At 37.2% G+C, this 17,440-nt stretch overlaps 1 protein-coding gene across 16 annotated transcripts in view; it reads right to left on the minus strand.

Moving 5' to 3' along the window:
• Window positions 1-17,440, minus strand: part of LOC105233852 (potassium channel subfamily T member 2) — a 263,246-nt gene that overhangs the window by 16,532 nt on the left and 229,274 nt on the right. For 7 of the 16 annotated variants that reach the window (XM_049451967.1, XM_049451961.1, XM_049451964.1 and 4 more), the window contains exons 17-24: window positions 16,229-16,379; window positions 11,615-12,037; window positions 6,882-6,987; window positions 6,581-6,796; window positions 3,857-4,020; window positions 3,673-3,784; window positions 3,363-3,548; window positions 1,599-1,805 (exon numbers count right to left, since the gene is read on the minus strand). In XM_049451967.1, coding sequence (XP_049307924.1) covers window positions 1,599-1,805; window positions 3,363-3,548; window positions 3,673-3,784; window positions 3,857-4,020; window positions 6,581-6,796; window positions 6,882-6,987; window positions 11,615-12,037; window positions 16,229-16,379 — 1,565 coding nt within the window. The remainder of the gene's footprint in view (window positions 1-1,598; window positions 1,806-3,362; window positions 3,549-3,672; window positions 3,785-3,856; window positions 4,021-6,580; window positions 6,797-6,881; window positions 6,988-11,614; window positions 12,038-16,228; window positions 16,380-17,440) is intronic. The other 9 variants (XM_049451971.1, XM_049451970.1, XM_049451966.1 and 6 more) reach the window with 3 other exon arrangements.

Raw genomic sequence — 17,440 nt, forward strand, 5'->3', positions numbered from 1 at the left:
CATACGGCCACTAGCCGTAAAAAGTGGCCAAAAATTGTGCCTATTAGTAGGAATTTATTCGAGGCAGCTGCGGCGGTCATTTGCTCAAGCAAAAACCCTTATGTTTAAGAAAACCACATGTCCAAGAAAACACGCTTTACTTTAGAATACACTGCAGTCAAAGCGAAAAAATCCTCAAACAATGTCAAGTAGCCAGTATGATGCAAGCGAGTATAAAAATTATCAGAGCCGTATGTAGGAGACAAAAGAGAAGAGAGAGTCAAAAACATAACAATATGGTGGCAGCGATTAACGATCTCAAAGGACGGTGGATCCACAGACTGATACTAGACATCCATTCGTAGGTCGACAGACCACAGGGGGAGCTGGATTTCCACCTAAATCAAATACTAAGTGGAGTGTTCAGGTTCCAGCACGACATTAGTCCGAATTGCCTAACGTGTTCAGTGTGCTTTGAAAACTCTGAGCATTTATTCTTTTATAAGTACAAGGAAAACTCAAAACTACACTCGGTGGAAAATTTGACGACATTCATGTGTTAGTCCACTGAGGCATGGCAAACTGTCAGCGAAGTGGCAGCCTCAATCATGACAAAACTGAGATTTGATTAGGCGTCCATCAGACCGTGACCGGGGACTTAAATGTTTTAACACTTCCATGAAGTAATATGTACTTAATTAGATAGTTCCGTGGAAGAGCTGTCAGTTAAAAATGCCGCAAAAACGGATTCAACGTATTTACTGTTAAGATAATTCCCTGTCAGAAAGCGTATTGCTACTTTAGTATCAGTTTGGAATCAATTAAGCGGCAGATCCTGGAACATTTTGGATTAAATATGACTTATCAATATAGTTTTATAGTTTCATCCCAAAAAAAGCTTTTTTCATTATAATATTTTTTTCTATATAATCTAAATGTTATTAGAAACCTTCGCGACTATTTCTTAAGGAAGTGTTTCCAAGAATCAAAAGGCTCCAGCTTTTGGACATTTTACCGAGAGCTTTCGCAACATTTAACGTAGAAACTATTTTAATTATCTACTCAAGAACCAAAACGGTGATACTCTCAGTAACTATGAATACTTCACAATGCAGCGGCTAAACATAAGAAACTTAGTCATTGAGAAATGAGTACGGCAAATGAGACAAAATATTGCTGTACACCTTTTATAGGCAACATTCGATATAGCACCAACAGTTCACTCATCTATCGCAAAGACCTATTCTAAAAAGGTATCTTTACTAATCTTAAGTTGTGTAGAGTAAAATATCTTCTTTCGTACTATTTTAAGGTTATGTTTTGGTGAGAGGCTATGGCGGTATTCAAAAAGTGTATCAATACAGATCTACAGTATTCGAAACAAAAATTATCACTATATGAATAGTCTTTTAATGCTATTGGTTGTATGTAAGAATGTATGTATGTATGTATGTTAGTAGTATTTAAAGGGTGCTCATCATTACTCATTCAAGTTATTATGTTGTAATTAAGCAAGTAGTAATAAGTAGTATTTGTTAATTAAAGTCACTTTGAATTTTTAAAATTTTGACATTTTTTGCATTAGATTATTATTTGTTGTTGCTTCGTTATGGACTCACCGATGGTCGCAAGCGCACACAGTGCTTTCCGAAAGCGGAAAACGGTCCCCACTTCTCTACAGGTGAATTACTCACATGTGACGCTTCCGTATTCGATGTGTCCTGAGTACGATAAATGCCGATCGGTATTTCGCAAGTCGTCGAGCAGAGCTTCTGATACAAACGACCATAGGTGCGTATCCACATGTCGTCTTTTGTGATCCGCATCTGTGGCAAAAAAAAAAGAAATTTCTTTTATAGTAAATCCATCAGGGCTTTCACTCAGACATTTCTAAAGTGTGCACTTTTTAATACCAGAAATCTCCTAAAAATGGATCTTCATACATCCTTAAAATATCAAATATCGACTAAGTGCTTTGAGCTTATGATAACGTGACTATGTTCGATTACTACTTGCTTGGATAACGCAAGGTATGAATCCCAAGATATTTCGACCTTAGTCCTTCAAAAGAGGAAGTTTCTCTCAACAAAATTAAGATAAGATGAAGTTTGCTGAGACCAACAAGTTAAAAATATCTCTTGCGAACTTAGCCGGAAAGATCTGGAATCACGTAAGTGCTATTGGTAAACCCTGCTTACCGAAACTCAGATCTCAAGTATTAAACCTCAAGAAAGCAGCGAAACTTTGAGCCGTTATTTTGATGGGAGTGTTCCATTTTGAACACTAAAAACTCTGTCAGGATCGAGAAGGACCACTTCGAGCCGTTCGATACCAAACGAGGTTTCAGACAAGGGGCTCCTTATCATGTGACTAATTCACTCTGTTACTGGAGAAAATCAAAGCGTATGGGTCTGGTTGTGAACGAGGATAAGGCCTCTACTGCCATCTAACAAACAGTCATCACATTTACTGTTTATCTTTGAAGACGTAGATAATTTCACCTATCTTGGAACAAGTTAACACCAATGATAATATCTGTCTAGAAATCAAACGCAGAATCACTCTTGCCAACTTTGAATTGAGTAGGCATTTGAAAAGTAAAGTCCTCCCTCGATGAACAAGGACCAAACTGTGTATGTCTCTAATAATTCCCGTCCTGCTAAATGGCGCGGAGCCATGGAAAATCACAACATCTGATGAGGTTTGGCGGAAGATTTATGATACGTACGGTGAGCTATACGAGATATGTATACGGCGACATTGACATAGTTCAGCTAATCAATATACAACGCCTGCGCTGGCTAGGTCATGTTGTCCGAATAGAAGAGAACTTTCCAACTTTGAAGGTATTCGATTCAGTACCCGCCGATTAAACCAGAGAAAGAAAAAGATCTCCAGCTCGTTTTAGAGATCAGGTAGGGAAGGACCTGCCAGCGCTTGGTATGTCGAATTAATGTCAAACAGCGACCGGAAGAACGACTGGAGCGTTGTTGTTAAATCAGCTTTTATTGCCTAAGCGGTATCTACGCCAGTTAAGTAGAAGAATGTACTCTTTGAGTAAACATCGGAGTGAATATTAATCTCTTTGAAAGAAGCTGCAACTGCAGGAAATAGATCTACGGCTACTTCGCTGATAAGCATATCTGTTTAAAAGTCACAATGGCAGTGGTCTGAATGCAGCATGACTGTCACTGATACAGAGTTCTTGAAAAAATACTTCCTCACCAAACTGCTCCTAAACCTTCGCTGATGCAATTCATATATGCAAGAGCTGATTTTCTCTCCGATGAACTTATATGTTAACACAGCAGTTTTGATTATTGGGAATGAATTTTTTTTACCCCGCCAATTAGCTTTCATTTATCTCCACATTGTCTACTTACCGATGTCAGAAAGCCACTGCCCGGCGCCTGATCGATGCCCAACAGCAGACGCACAAATGTGATTACATAGTCCTTGACGAACGCCTGATAAAGCAGCGTGTCCAGCATGGAAGCACTGAAAACGGCGCCGGCAGCGAAGGGCAGACGAAACATGTAGGAAATATGGGAGCCGCGCTCTTTTTCGCGCTGGAAGAATTTCAAAAGAAAAAGTATGTAAACATATGTATAGATGATAATTCTATCACTTATCATTTGCTGATGTCAAAAGCTTTTTGTCAACCCTAAAAATATTTACATTTCATACTCGTACCTTCTCCATTTTACTCAGGTGCAGCGCATATTTGTCGTGCGCACGGAACTGCATGAAACGCATGTTGGAGCTCTGCGAGAGTTCGGTTATGCTTTTGATGCTCGGAAAGAATCTAGCGAACGGAAGGAGAGAAGATCCTTTTATTATATGTATATGTGTGTATTTTAGGGAATTTTATACTCACTTGAACATTGTCTGCACGGCGACGATGGTGTTGCAATCGGCTAGCGAATCCTCCTCCGCCGAGTTGGACAGTTCCTTGTTCACCACCACTACACTCTCGGCTAAGGTGATGCCGGCGCGCAGCAAATCATCCAAGCAGTCAATGGAACCGAGCATCCAATAAACCTATGTGAACAAATGTGTGGAAATTATGTTTTAAGCATGAAGAAAAGGCAATTTCGATTACAGCGAAACTATGGTACCGCTGACAAGTTTTAAATATTAAAACTTGAAAACTTTGCGTATTGCTCTGGGTGAGAATTTCATCAAAACCAATAATGAATAACTGTTTTTATTTATAAGGAGGTAAAAAATGCCGAATGCATCTCTTCTTTATTTGACTGACTCTGAATTTCACTCGATAGGTGAAGTACTTAGTCCTCATCTTTGATAGAAAGTCATTGTGTAAGTCTTATGTTGAAGAGAGGGTGAAGAAGGCATTGGATTATATTGGTAAAGAAGGACTGAACTAAAGAAGCTAATAGGAAGCCGTTGGGTCTCTCACAGCTGAGATTTTGGTTTACGAAATCGTAGCTAAGCCAATACTGTTTGTCTGTTAGAGGACGCTCGGTAAAGCCACACTCGCTAAACGGCTAAAACGAATTGAACGAATGACTCTTATTGGTAAACTACAATACCAACGATGTCACTTAACACTTTTTTACATGTAGCACCCGTGGACATAGCCAGCATTTGCATTACTGCGAAGGTTACTATCAGTAGCCAAAAACTGAACACATAAAAGGTCTCAGAGAGCGGTATTTCGAAATTCTCTCTTACTTGGACTGCAATCCTGATAACTTGTATCCCTGCATAGCGCAACCTACTCCTAGCGTCTCCCTTTCCTTTCTTTCTTCGAGCGATATGTGGGTGGACAATTGTTCTGGAGAAGAGCCGCAGTGAGATGTTTTACGAATAGATCACAAAGCTCAAGAGGAAGGGAGGAAGTTTTCTGTCAGGCGCATTCAAAAAAGCTCTTGTTTCAGACTTGCAGACCACTATAGTGTCTTTCAATCGGAAGTGACAACCATTAATTTACTTCTTTGAAGTGTAGCTTCTTTTAAGGAGGTGTGTATTCGTGGACCTTCAACTCGCTGACAGTGAGCTCAAAGCTGGTCAATGAGTGTACGAGCGCATTAGCAGTAGCACCAAACTACTTTCATATTCAACTTGCCTGAATGCATTACCACAGCGGAATGATCAAAAAATCTAAAGCCGATGAGCTTGCAAGAAAGAGCACTCATACCCAAGTCAAATTGAAATGGGAACGAGCAGGGGTTTCCCTGTCTATTTACATCCGGGCGTTGGAACTATGCGTTTCGCGCGAGCTCTGGAAACGTTGCTCACCAACCAGCACATATGGGGTTGCAAAAGTGCAACATAAAAGGCCCATTGAATTGTCCAACGAACTTGGTGTTTTGTAACTATACGATGAGCTTTGAAATACTAAGTATGGATTCTGGGTATCACATCACACAATGGTCGTTTGCTGTCTAAATTGGATTATTTGTGGCTTCACGTCAAATCAGCCCATTTATCTAACCTAACCTAATAATAATTTTGGTTTCAAATATGTATTTGAAAGACTTCGAGATCGTAGGTTATATACGAGTACAAAGGGTGTAAACTTTCCGTCAAATTTAGTGCAACTGAATAAGTAATGTGCGGAAGTTCTATGTTAAAGAAGGAACTCAGGCTCCGTAGTTTATTCGAAAGGGAAGTATAGAGGATATAGATACAAGGAGGTATAGAGATATTATCGCTAGCAACTTTAACATTGAATACCCTAAAGATTCTAAGTAAAGGGGTTTTCAATAAGATTTGGGACATTAATGAATGTTTTTATTTCTGTGAAAGCACATTCGATGCCATTATTTATTAAACTCGATTTCTTTTGCATAGCCACCACGGACACTGGGCCATTTCGTGAGTTAACACTTTCACCAAACTTGGTTTTCAATAAATCGATTGACACATTCGCTATGAGCCTTGCGCCAGCGTCCAGTTGGAACCACATATTGTCCAAGCCCATATCACCCAATTTGGGCCAAAAATATTATGTGCCGGTCTTGATCATCACGGAAGAAGTACGGCTCAATGTCGCCGCCAGCCCATAAAGCGCACCTAAACCTAATTTTTTGAGATTCAACGGTGACTCATGGAGTACGTGTGGATTGCTGCCTGACCAATAACGCATATTTAGCTTACTGACGAAGCCATTCAGCCAGAAATGAGCGTCATCGTAAATTGGACGTAGCGCTCTTAAAGTTGAGGCCACTGACTCCGATTTTCGTTAGTAAATTTTAATAATTTCGAATAGTTGTTGGACCGTATATCATTCCGTGATGAAATAGCAAACCTTACGAGAAAGAAATGTCAAAAGAGTGGGAAAAAGTATGGCATCTTTTGCTGTCCTTATCCTATAAAATATTCGAGCTCGTTGCTCATAGCTCTTGGATACTTCAACTTAAACATCAGACGATTTAATAATTATTATGTGTGCGCAAAAAAGCGTAACTTTAAACAAATTTATTCTGCAATGTAAATTTTTTTATGAAACCCGTACATTCCTTCATTTTTTTGCTTTCATTCAATACATCAATAAAACTTTCCAATCGATTGCCAACTCAGCTGTGAATATCGCCAACAATCTGAATGCATAGCGGCTGTGAAAAGTGACACTCACCAGCGGAAAGTAGGAGAGTGCATCGAGAAAGGCCACATCCGGTCGACGCTCCAACAACAATATAATCGGATTTAATGACGTTTTCGAACGAAAGTGCGCACGTAACGGTATGATAAAGTTGTAAATGCCATTCGATGCATAATCCGCTGCCAGAATAATCGTCTTGTTTTGCCATTGATACTCCTTGGCATTGCGATAGCTGCAGTGCTCGCACACCTACAAAGTATAAGCACATTCGTACATATATACAATATATATACATTTATCGCTATATGTGTGTTTATTGATTTTCATGTCTCACCTGTGCCAGCTGCAGACAGCACAATGGTTTTTTCTCCTTGAGCAAGTAACAAAGCGTCGGACTAACACCGATGAACGGCGAGACGGGCGGGAAACCCTTGACGATGCTGCAATAGATAGGAAAAGAGACGACACATATTGGATATGGCATGAGTTGTGCTTTTGTATTTTCTACGTTTTTTTTTTTTTTGTTCAAAGTAATTAACGGCAAACTGCAACTTGTCTTAATTTATATTATATTTTATTGATTTTCGAGTAACTGAAGCGTTAATAAAAAGTGCATTTAAAAGGAGCGGAAAGGAGTGTGTTGCGGATTGGTTTAGTTTTAAATTAAGTTAATTTTCAATTTTCTTAAGCAAATTCATACACAATTAGCCACATCGAACGGTAAATTAACACATATCATATAATACTAAAAATACATACAAAGGCAAATAGTTATTGTAATTAAACAGTAACATTTCTCGAAATCACTACACCGCAGCCTTCTACGACTGAATTGTTTTATATATATACATACCATATATGCATGTACATACTTATTGCTATTTCGCACTTAATTATTTAGTATTTTGCTGCATAAATAACGGCAAGCTCACAGTCGCCTCTCGGCATAAATTTTCGGTTATTGTGATATTTTTTTAGTATCTTGTCTTCTTACTACTTCTGAGAGCAGTTTATACTGATTACAGCTGAGAGATTTTCCTTGCATAAATTATAGGCACAGTGCTCTTTATTTCCATGCAATTAAGTTCTTAATTGAGTCATTTATTTTTTTATTTACATGAACTAATCTTACTTCATTAAAAAATAACAGCTGACATTATATTTACTTACACTTTTCGATCATCAATTTGATTTTTTTTTATAAATATACCTTACAAGCTAATATAATATAATTAATATAATTGTATGCATAAATAAATTATATGTAGTTAAATTAAACCTAAATTATTTTCCTTAAGTAATATATGACTTTTGATATGGTAAATGGAGTTCAATTAGTTCTTAATTGAGTAAATTATTGGTTATTTCTTAATTGAGTAAAGTAAGTATTTAAATTCTATAAATTTAACATTCTCAACTTAGAGTTGACTGGAGTAATGTCTGACCCATAAAATGCGTTTATGGTATTAGATTTAGTCCGGTATAAAGTCAAGTTAAAGAGTTGAGATTAGTTGCTAACTAAAAGTTTACCGATGTATTGAGTAATGTGAATTATGAAATTTGTACCTATAACCTAACACGAGATAGACCAATAGCGATCAGTCCGAAAAAAGAAAGTATATAACCATTCTTCAGAGGGTCTTCTAGTCTACCAGTAAAAAAAAAAAACCTTTTTTAATGTTTTTCATTTCTTATTTCAAAGTACAACTATTCTAGAATAGAACAACTATAGGATTTTTAGGTAGGTATACTTCAAACTCGTCATCAAAATTGGGTTAGCTATACGTGAAACTTGAAACGCGTTTTTCTCGAAACTGTCATTTTCAAAGTGACAACTCCGCTTTCTCAGGTTCTACTGGACCGATCTACGTACTTTAAGTTTTTACACAGTCTTTTTTATAGAGTTGTCTATGGCCAGAACTATCCATATCCCAAAATTTCAATTTATACTAATTTAAAAAAATCTAAACAGTCAAACATGTGGAAAAAATTTTTTCCTTTTATTAAATTTTCTATTATTTTTGTATTGTTTATAAATAACCAGTAAAAATGCGAATGTTGAAAATATTAACTGCATTTTTTGCAACAGTTCCAAATATACTTGAAATTCTTGCCTCTAGACTAGAATACCCCTTAATCTAAGGACTCATCTGGTCTTTTCTTAGATCAAAATCGCTTTGAAATTCATGTAATATGAGTTTTGTGTATTAGAGCTTTGGTTGTTTGTCATTTATTTTAGAGATCAGGTAAGCTTAACTCAACGTTAGTTAAGATCTCCACTTCCATGCTTCTGGCCTTTCCGTCTTTCCCTCCTGGACTAAATTAGATATAGGTAATAGTTACAGGGTTTGTCCGGAAAGTAACAAGACTGATTTTCTTCCGTCGCCACTGTACTTCACCGCGACTGTACGCACCAACTGGATTCGGTAAAGTGCGTTCCTAGCTAAGGAACGAGCGGCTGGTCAGTTCTCTCCCAGCACTTGGAGTCAGGACAAACATTTTCGCGTAATGTGTTTCTGTGAATGGTGCAAGCCGAAAATGTAGCGTTCGTTGGAGCAGAGGTACCCGATTAAATTCTGTGTGAAACTCGGAAATCCGCTATAGAGCTGTTTAATATGCTTAAGGAGGCTTACCCAGATGTCGCTTTAGCAAGAAGTGCTGTGCTTCGATGGCACTAGGCTTTTTTGGAGGACGGGGAAGAGGTCGCTGATGAAGACCGTACTGGGAGACCTGCGACTTCGACAAACACCGACAATGTGATTCGTGTGCGCAAAGTTTTAAACTCAGACCGTCGACAAAGTATTTGTATAATTGCCTAGATGTTAAATTTATCAAAATCTGTGGTTCATTACATTGTGATGAAGAACTTGAAAACACATCCAAAATGTGAATCCATTAGGACAACCTAATATGAAAAAATCAAATATGAAACCTGACCAACCAGCCAAAAATGGTAAAGCCGAATATCCATAACGCCAGGATAATGCTCTATATTATGTGCTTCCAGCTGTAGGGTCATTATTTTGTGAAATATAGTATCTCATTTTGAATGAACCAGGTTTTATTAGTGTGCAAGAAATGGATTAAAAGAAATTTCGCGTCTTGATAAAATATTGCTTTTTAGAAGGAAACTTCGGTAAACTTATAAAATATATACATACAAGGTGCGTTCCAAAGTAAACCAGACTTAAAAAAAAACAAATGGTGTTTTCGGTAAAGTCAATTTATTTTATTCAAAATAGTTTCCTTCTGCTTCAATACAGCTTTTTGCACGCTCCTAAAGCATGTCGAACGACTGTTTTAGCTCGTTGGCCGGTATGGCCGCCAGTATGCCGATGCAAGTCTTTTGAATGTCTTCTACGTCTGCATAACGCTTTTCTTTCATGGGCAAATGCATTTTTCCGAAAAGAAAGAAGTCGCAATCATATCAGGTGAATACGGGGAGTGGTTAATGGTTAAAATGTGTTTTAGTCGAATAATCGGTCATAATGATGTTCTTCGATTGTTGGATTCTGATCAATTTTTGGTCGTCAGTCAATTTGTGCGGAACAAACCGTTCACACACCTTTCGTAAGCACAAATGTTCGGTCAAAATGCAATAAATCGATGTTCTGGAGATTTTAAATTCAATTTCAATGATGATTTCGGCTGATTTTTAATGAATTCACGCACAGTTTCGATGGAATTTCCGGTGATCACGGATTTTGATTGGCCCACATGTTGATCGTCATTTATGTCCTCACGACCACTTTGAAAATGTTGAAACCACTCGTGCACTCTGCTACGGGATAGGCAATCATCGCCATAAACTTGTTTCATCAATGGAAATGTTTCGGTAAAAGTTTTACCAATTAAAAAAAAAAAAACAAAATTTAATGTTGGCTCTCTGTTCGAAGCTTATTTTCGCACGGATAACACAAACATACTGACACTTAAAAGCAATAACTTCACTTCCAATAGATGAAATGTTATGAAACTCTCACTGGACAATCCATAAAGATAACAGATTCTAACGCGCCATTCGACATATAGATGGCGTCACCAGGGGGCGCTAGATTCAAAAAAGTCCTGTTTACTTTGGAACACATCTCGTATATAATTGATTAGTTGGACGAGCTGATTTGATGGAGTCATGTCCTTAAGTTTTTTTTGGCACGGATTATTACTCAAAGTATTATTTTAATATTTGAATAGAGTCTTTATATCGGAAGACTATAGCATAAGCCCGCATACAAACCGACCTAGGAAAATCAAGGTCTTTTATGGAAACTTTTTTAATTTTGATTTTTTTTTTCTTTTTCTTAACTAAATTTAAATAATTAAGTATGTGTGTATATATATAATACGATTATTTTGCGGACCATATCGTTATTGTAATAGAATATAAATATAACATTGAGGCATTACTAAAACTTAATAAGCCCTTATGGATACATTGTGTGAATTTCGCAAAGTAACAATAATTTTATGAATATTTATATGAGCACTTAGGTAACTGTAATGATATTGCAAAATATTTCGATACTTACACAGAAAAGTTAATTACATTCAGCATACTAAATTACGTGCCAGCAAAATAATTAACATACAAATATATGCATGTATGCGTGTGTGACGGCTATGAGACACACATACATGAACTTAAACAATTAGCATATTGGATAATTAACACCAAAATACACTGGACCACAAAGTAATGCAAATACAACGAACAGTTATGCTTAATAACGGAAAACCAAGTAACTCGTGTCCATGTAAACAGAGCAGGAGCATATGCGTGTGTGTGTGAGTCTGTTAGAGTAACCGTGTCAGTGTTGAGTAGCAGCCGCAAGGAGCGCCAATCCCAAAAATTAGAAGCGCATCCACTGTTACATATGTTAGGTTTACGAGCACGTTTATGTAGTTAGAAGTAAAATCGGAAACGGAAACGGCAAAAAACGCAAACTGCAGCAGGATACACGGCAAACAAACGATGCTTACGAGCAGATGATGATATGCTGATTGACTGATGCAGATACAGGTATGTATGTTTGTATGTATGACGCCGCATGCCACATTAATACTTACCGCAAATAATCCATAGCCCAGATGGGACGTGCCGCCTTGCCACCACTGCCACCGCCGCAGCAACCCGAAGTCGAGCTGCTCGAGGTGGCTGCAGTGCGCTGAGTGCCCGTTGTCGAGAAGGTGGTTGTCGTCGCCGTCGTGGCCGGTATCCAAGTGTTGGTGGAGCAAAGTGAACAATACGTGTCGCCAGCATCGGCGGCAGCATCGACGACTTGTGCGAGAGCACGATTGCGACGCACGAAATTGCAGGGCAACACGCGCCGACAATCGCTATCGCAGCTGAAACTTTTCGCTAGCATGCGATAGCGCGACTCGCTCTGCAAGTGCGGCTGACTCGTGCAACAACACTGATTATTCGAATCCTCCGACGAGCTCATGATCAGCGAATAGGTGCGCGATTGCGGAAAATGACCGCTCAGCGCACTTAAATGTGTGGAAGTGGTTGTGCGGCGGGTGAAGGGGAAGTGAGCGAATTCATAATAGAGTGAAAGAAATATAGAAAGGTGTTTGAGAGGAGACCTCCACTTACAACTTTGTGAATTATAAAAAAATTATGATTTGAAATTGTGTAATATTTCATGATAAAAATTAATTTAATAATTGGAAATTAATAAAAAATATTGTATAATTGTTATGGGTCCACTATGACAGGATTTTATTATCCTTGCGTTGTCTAAAATGTTTAATTTTTCTTTAATTTTTTATATTTTTAAATGAATTTAAATTTTCCTTCTTTCCTTCAAATTTAGAAAGCAAAAAAAATTATTTTCATATTTAAAAAATGTATATATTTTTTTATTATTTTAATAATTATTTATTTTTAATTTTATATGCAAAAATAAATTTGAAGTTTCTTACTTTGTTTAAGAAATTAAAGTATTTAATTTAATATTAAGAAAAACATATATTTTTATTTTTATTTTTATTATACATATTATATTTTATATTTTACATTTTTATTATTTTTCAATTTTTTTTTTGTTTTTATAAATAAATTTAAAGTTTTTATATAAATTGGAAGTTTCTTGCTTTGTTTAAAAAACTAAAGTGTAACCGATCCTCATGAAATGTAAGACAGGTGTTTTGAGATATAATTTTTAAAAACTTGGACGAACGTTTTTTTTCGTTTAAAACTATTTGAAAAAAAATGTCGCGAATTTTTACTGAAATTTAATTTTTCTTTTGTAAAAATGTCAGTCAATAATCTCTGAAAAATTTTTCCTTCGGTAAAGTAAAGATTTTATCTAAAAAATACGTCTTTGATCCTGTAAGGGTTCATCCTGCCAACGCGAGCTCATGTTTTGGCATCAATGGGCCAGTTTAAAATGTTATTCCAAAATTTTCAGAATTTCTTTGTTAATAGTGTAGTATGTTTGTAACAATAAAAAATTCTAACAAAATATTTTATTTTTATTTGCGAAAAAAATTCTTGAAAAATGGTTCTTTTTTATCCGAGGAAACCCATGTAACTGCCAATTGTGCCCAAAAAATAAGGTGACATTTGAACTTAAACTGCGCACGTCGAAGGATTTGGAGAATTATTATTTTTTTAGGTTGGTAGTACTGTCAGTCATATTTATGTCAAATTTCATGTCAAGATATTCATTAGTGTTTGAGATACGTGTCGTTTTGTGAGCTGCGAAAAGTGAGTTTTTCGTTTTTTGCGATGTCGACATTTGTTGAGAAAAGAATTTGCATAAATTTTGTTGACGGAATCAATTTTCTGCTGCGGATACGTTGATTATGGTGCAGAAAGCCTTTGGTGATGAGGCTATGTCTAAAAAATGTTTACAAGTGGTATAGTGAGTTCCAAGCCGGCCGTGAACGTGTCGAAGACGAAGAGCGTCCAGGGCGACCATCAACCTTAACCGACGAAGCTCACGTTCAACGAATCACGTTGACGTTCAAAGATTTAGTGTTGAAAAACCATCGATTAACAATTAGAGACCTTGCTGATGAAATCAGCATATCGAAAGGCTCAGCCAATACAATTTTGAAGGATGTTTTGGGCTTCAAGCGCGTCAAATCGTGCCAAAAGAGAGCCGAGACCAAAAAAAATCACGCCAAAGCCGCTCAAAAATCAGAGTCATGTTGACTGTTTTCCTCGATTATCGTGGTGTTGTGTATTATGAATTCCTTCCAACCGGTCAAACAGTCAACAAAGTATATTAAGTATTTGAAAGTTATGCGTCGTTTGCGTAACGCTATCCGCCTAAAAAGGCCGAAATTGTGGAAAGACAATTCTTGGTTTTTACAACACGATAATGCACCATCCCATACTGCCCTCGTAATTTCTGATCATTACGCCAAAAACTCAACCCATATCGTTCCGCAACCACCGTATTCACCTGATCTGGCGCCGTGCGACTTCTGGCTGTTCACCGAGCTCAAAAGACCGCTCCGGGGACACCGTTTTTATACGATAGAGGACATTCAAGCCGCTGCGAAGACGGAACTGAAGGCCATCCCGGAAAGTGACTACAACCAGTGTTTCGAAGATTGGAAAATCCGTTGGCATAAGTGCATTGCATCGGGAGGGGATTACTTTGAAGGGGATGAAATTGATTTGGAAAAATAAATAAAGAATTTTCAAAATAAATACAATGTCACCTTATTTTGGGCACATTAGTATATCTTCCAAACAACTTAAGCTTATATTTAACTCGCTCAATAAATACATTAAAATAATAAATGTTCACATTAAAATTGATACGTAAACATTTATAGAAATCGGTGTACAAATTTGTAAGTGGGCGCGGCACCACAAATTCTATTTCCCAAATTTTAGTTTTCATAAAATCCTTGACATATACAAATCAAGCACCTCTAGTACCTTAAAGGTTCAAAACTGTCGACCATAACTATGATGAATCCCAGTTAGAGGAAGTCGATAAAACCGACTATTTAGATTTCTTCATCTTCGCCCTTCAAATCGCTGGGTCGCAGCCGATTTAAGACCGTGGCCTTATAGGCAAAGTTGTTCAGAATGATCCGTATATATTTTCCGTTTTTATAGCTCTCTGTAAATCGACCCGCTTTAACTTTAGTTCCCATGGCTGTCACCGTCTGTGAAACAATGCTTTCCGACTACCAGGATGTCATGAAATGAATTATTACTGACGATAAGCCTTGAATCTATGCTGGCGACCCAGAAGCAGACGATCAATCGTAGCCGAAGCCGGCAAAACCACACCAAAGCAGGTCAAAAATTAAGGTTGTATTGACAGTTTTGTTCTATTATCGCAGTGTGATGCTCCCCGAATTCCTTCCGACTGGCCATACTGTCAAAAAGGAATATTATTTAAGTGTTATGCGTCATTTGCACGAAGATTTTCGTAAAACGACGCCGGAATTATGGACAGAAAACTCTTAGTTTTCGCACCACGATGATGCATCGGCGCACACTGCATTGATCCTTCGTAAGTTTATCGCCAAATTTTTAATCAATAACGTGCCGCAACCACCAAGTACGTCTGTTAGCTTCCTGTAATTTTTGACAATTCAGCGAACTTAAACGAACGCTTCGTGGAGGAGATTAAACATAAAACGTTACCCGCATTGGAAGCTATTCCAGAAATTGACTTTAACAACTGTTTTGACGATTGGAAAAAGCATTGGGACAAGTGTATTCGGGTCAAGGGGATTACTTTGAGTGGGATGATATAGATTTTGAAGAATAAATTAAAAATTTTAAAATAATGAGGAAAGTCTTACTAGTTTTTGCTCATAGTAGTAAGTCCAACACTTCCCTTAGCCCAAGATACTACTTATAAGGATTTCGGATTTTCCACCAGTTAACCTCTGCTTTTGCTGTCATTATTATCGATATTTTTAAGTGGATTAGTTTGCTTAAAATTAATAATTTTTATAAAATATAATTATAAAATGTTCAGTTACGCGAACTTAGTCTTTCATTACTTAGTTATTTTAATTTTTTATTTTTCATTACGATTTTATATATTTTTTTCATTTTATATTTTTACTTTATATTTATATCTTTCATTTCCTTAATTACTTTATATATAGTTTATTTCTTGAATTTTTAAATTAAACTTTTTATATATGAATTTTATAATTTCTTACTACTACTAACCTTCTTCAACGTTATTTGTCAACAGTTTTGTCCAACACACTTTACAACAAACTATTTTCAAAATATTTTACACAAGCACCGACTTTAGTGGGGTTCACAACCTCAGTTAAGACACAAGTACACTTATCATTACTGTAGTTTACAGTGGGTATTGGACAACAATTAGGGAGTAAAACATATACACACACTATAACAACTGTAAATATCAAAAACACTTTTTCGAAGACACTAAATCACTAAATATGTTCATAAGTAAGTGAGTGTGTCGATTTTGCATAAAAAGTCACAAATTAAAAAAAATGCTAGAACCAACGTATTGCCAGGATTAAAAAGTAGGTATTTACGAAATAGAGAAGTAGTTCAACTATTTTTTAAATAAATATATGTAGGAGAGACAAATTGTTTACATGGATATTGGTGAGTTTATGGATTTGGGTGCATACGGGAATATACATACATATATCATGTACAAATATATACATACTTATGGCACATAGTGTATGAATTGTGAATGGACTTACGCTATTTTCTCAGATGGCGATCGCCACGGCACATCATCGTCAATTTCATCTTCGCTCTCATCGCCTTCTTCGCCGTCGTCGTTGCCTGATATGCTGAACGATGATGAGGTGAACATGTCCGGTACGGGTAGTATGGATGGGCGACGACTGCCTAGTAAGTCAGACGGGAAAGTTAAGATTTCTTCGAGTTAGTTTGTTGTTTTTTGCTTTTTTTTTAAATATATTTAAGGAAAAAGGTAACGAAGTATTTAATAAAATTTCTATCAAAAAAGCTGCGCTCTTGAAATTATTAATTAAGCTGGACAAGAAGAATCGCTGTTCTTACCCATCTTAATGGAAATTGGATAAGAGTGCCTTTTCTTGCAGTCGTCGACGTACAACATTTGATAAATTTTAATTAGCTTTGAGCTTACTGTCAATGAGCTCAAGGCATGCATAGCAGCTCTACCAGCAGATCGGATGCATACTACCAAGTAGAAGCCGTACTTCGGAGAAATACCACTGCTGTTACCTTGATGCTTGCCACTTCTGCCTCAGAGGCACTACAGTGGTCTGGCAGCCGAAAATTATTTCGGAACAAAGGGATACCGGATGAATGTCAAGACTGTTTCCAAGCGATCTCTCGATTAAAGGCCTACCGTTGGTCAACTGATAATCTGCTGACAACGCTCTTAAAGTAAATTAGGCTTAGAAGATGGAAGCGGCTATTTCTAAGAAAGTGAATGTATTAGACAACAGAATATATTCAAAAGCTTTCAAACACGTGCAGAAATGTTATTGCAGGGATTCAACGTGATGATCATCCGGCTGCTGTAAGAGTTTAATGTGTAGTCTCCTGTAAATGGTGTCCGGTTACAGCGGAATTGCTGGAAACTGCAAAGCCGATGAGCTGGATAGGGAGGGCACCCTTTTCTCAATTTCATCCGATTGGAGTCGAGTTGATTCGCCGATATCTGCTTGCGTGTTGGCGTCGAGTCGGTCAGCTGATGTTTGCTTGCATTCTGGTGTTGGACTATTGGACCTTCAGTGAACTCAGTAAGCTCTCGTCAACAACCAGAACTCTTGCAACTGCGAGATCCTTCTGGCCAGATGTGGACCATATGTAAGAGGTCATCCGAACTAATTGCTCTCAGCACAGCTAAGCTCGATGCAATTGTAAGTATTCTGACTGGAAACTATCTAACACGTTTACATGCGGTACAGCTCCGTTTT

Source organism: Bactrocera dorsalis, chromosome 3 (genome assembly GCF_023373825.1).
Source record: "Bactrocera dorsalis isolate Fly_Bdor chromosome 3, ASM2337382v1, whole genome shotgun sequence".
In the NCBI taxonomy this organism is placed as follows: domain Eukaryota; kingdom Metazoa; phylum Arthropoda; class Insecta; order Diptera; family Tephritidae; genus Bactrocera; species Bactrocera dorsalis.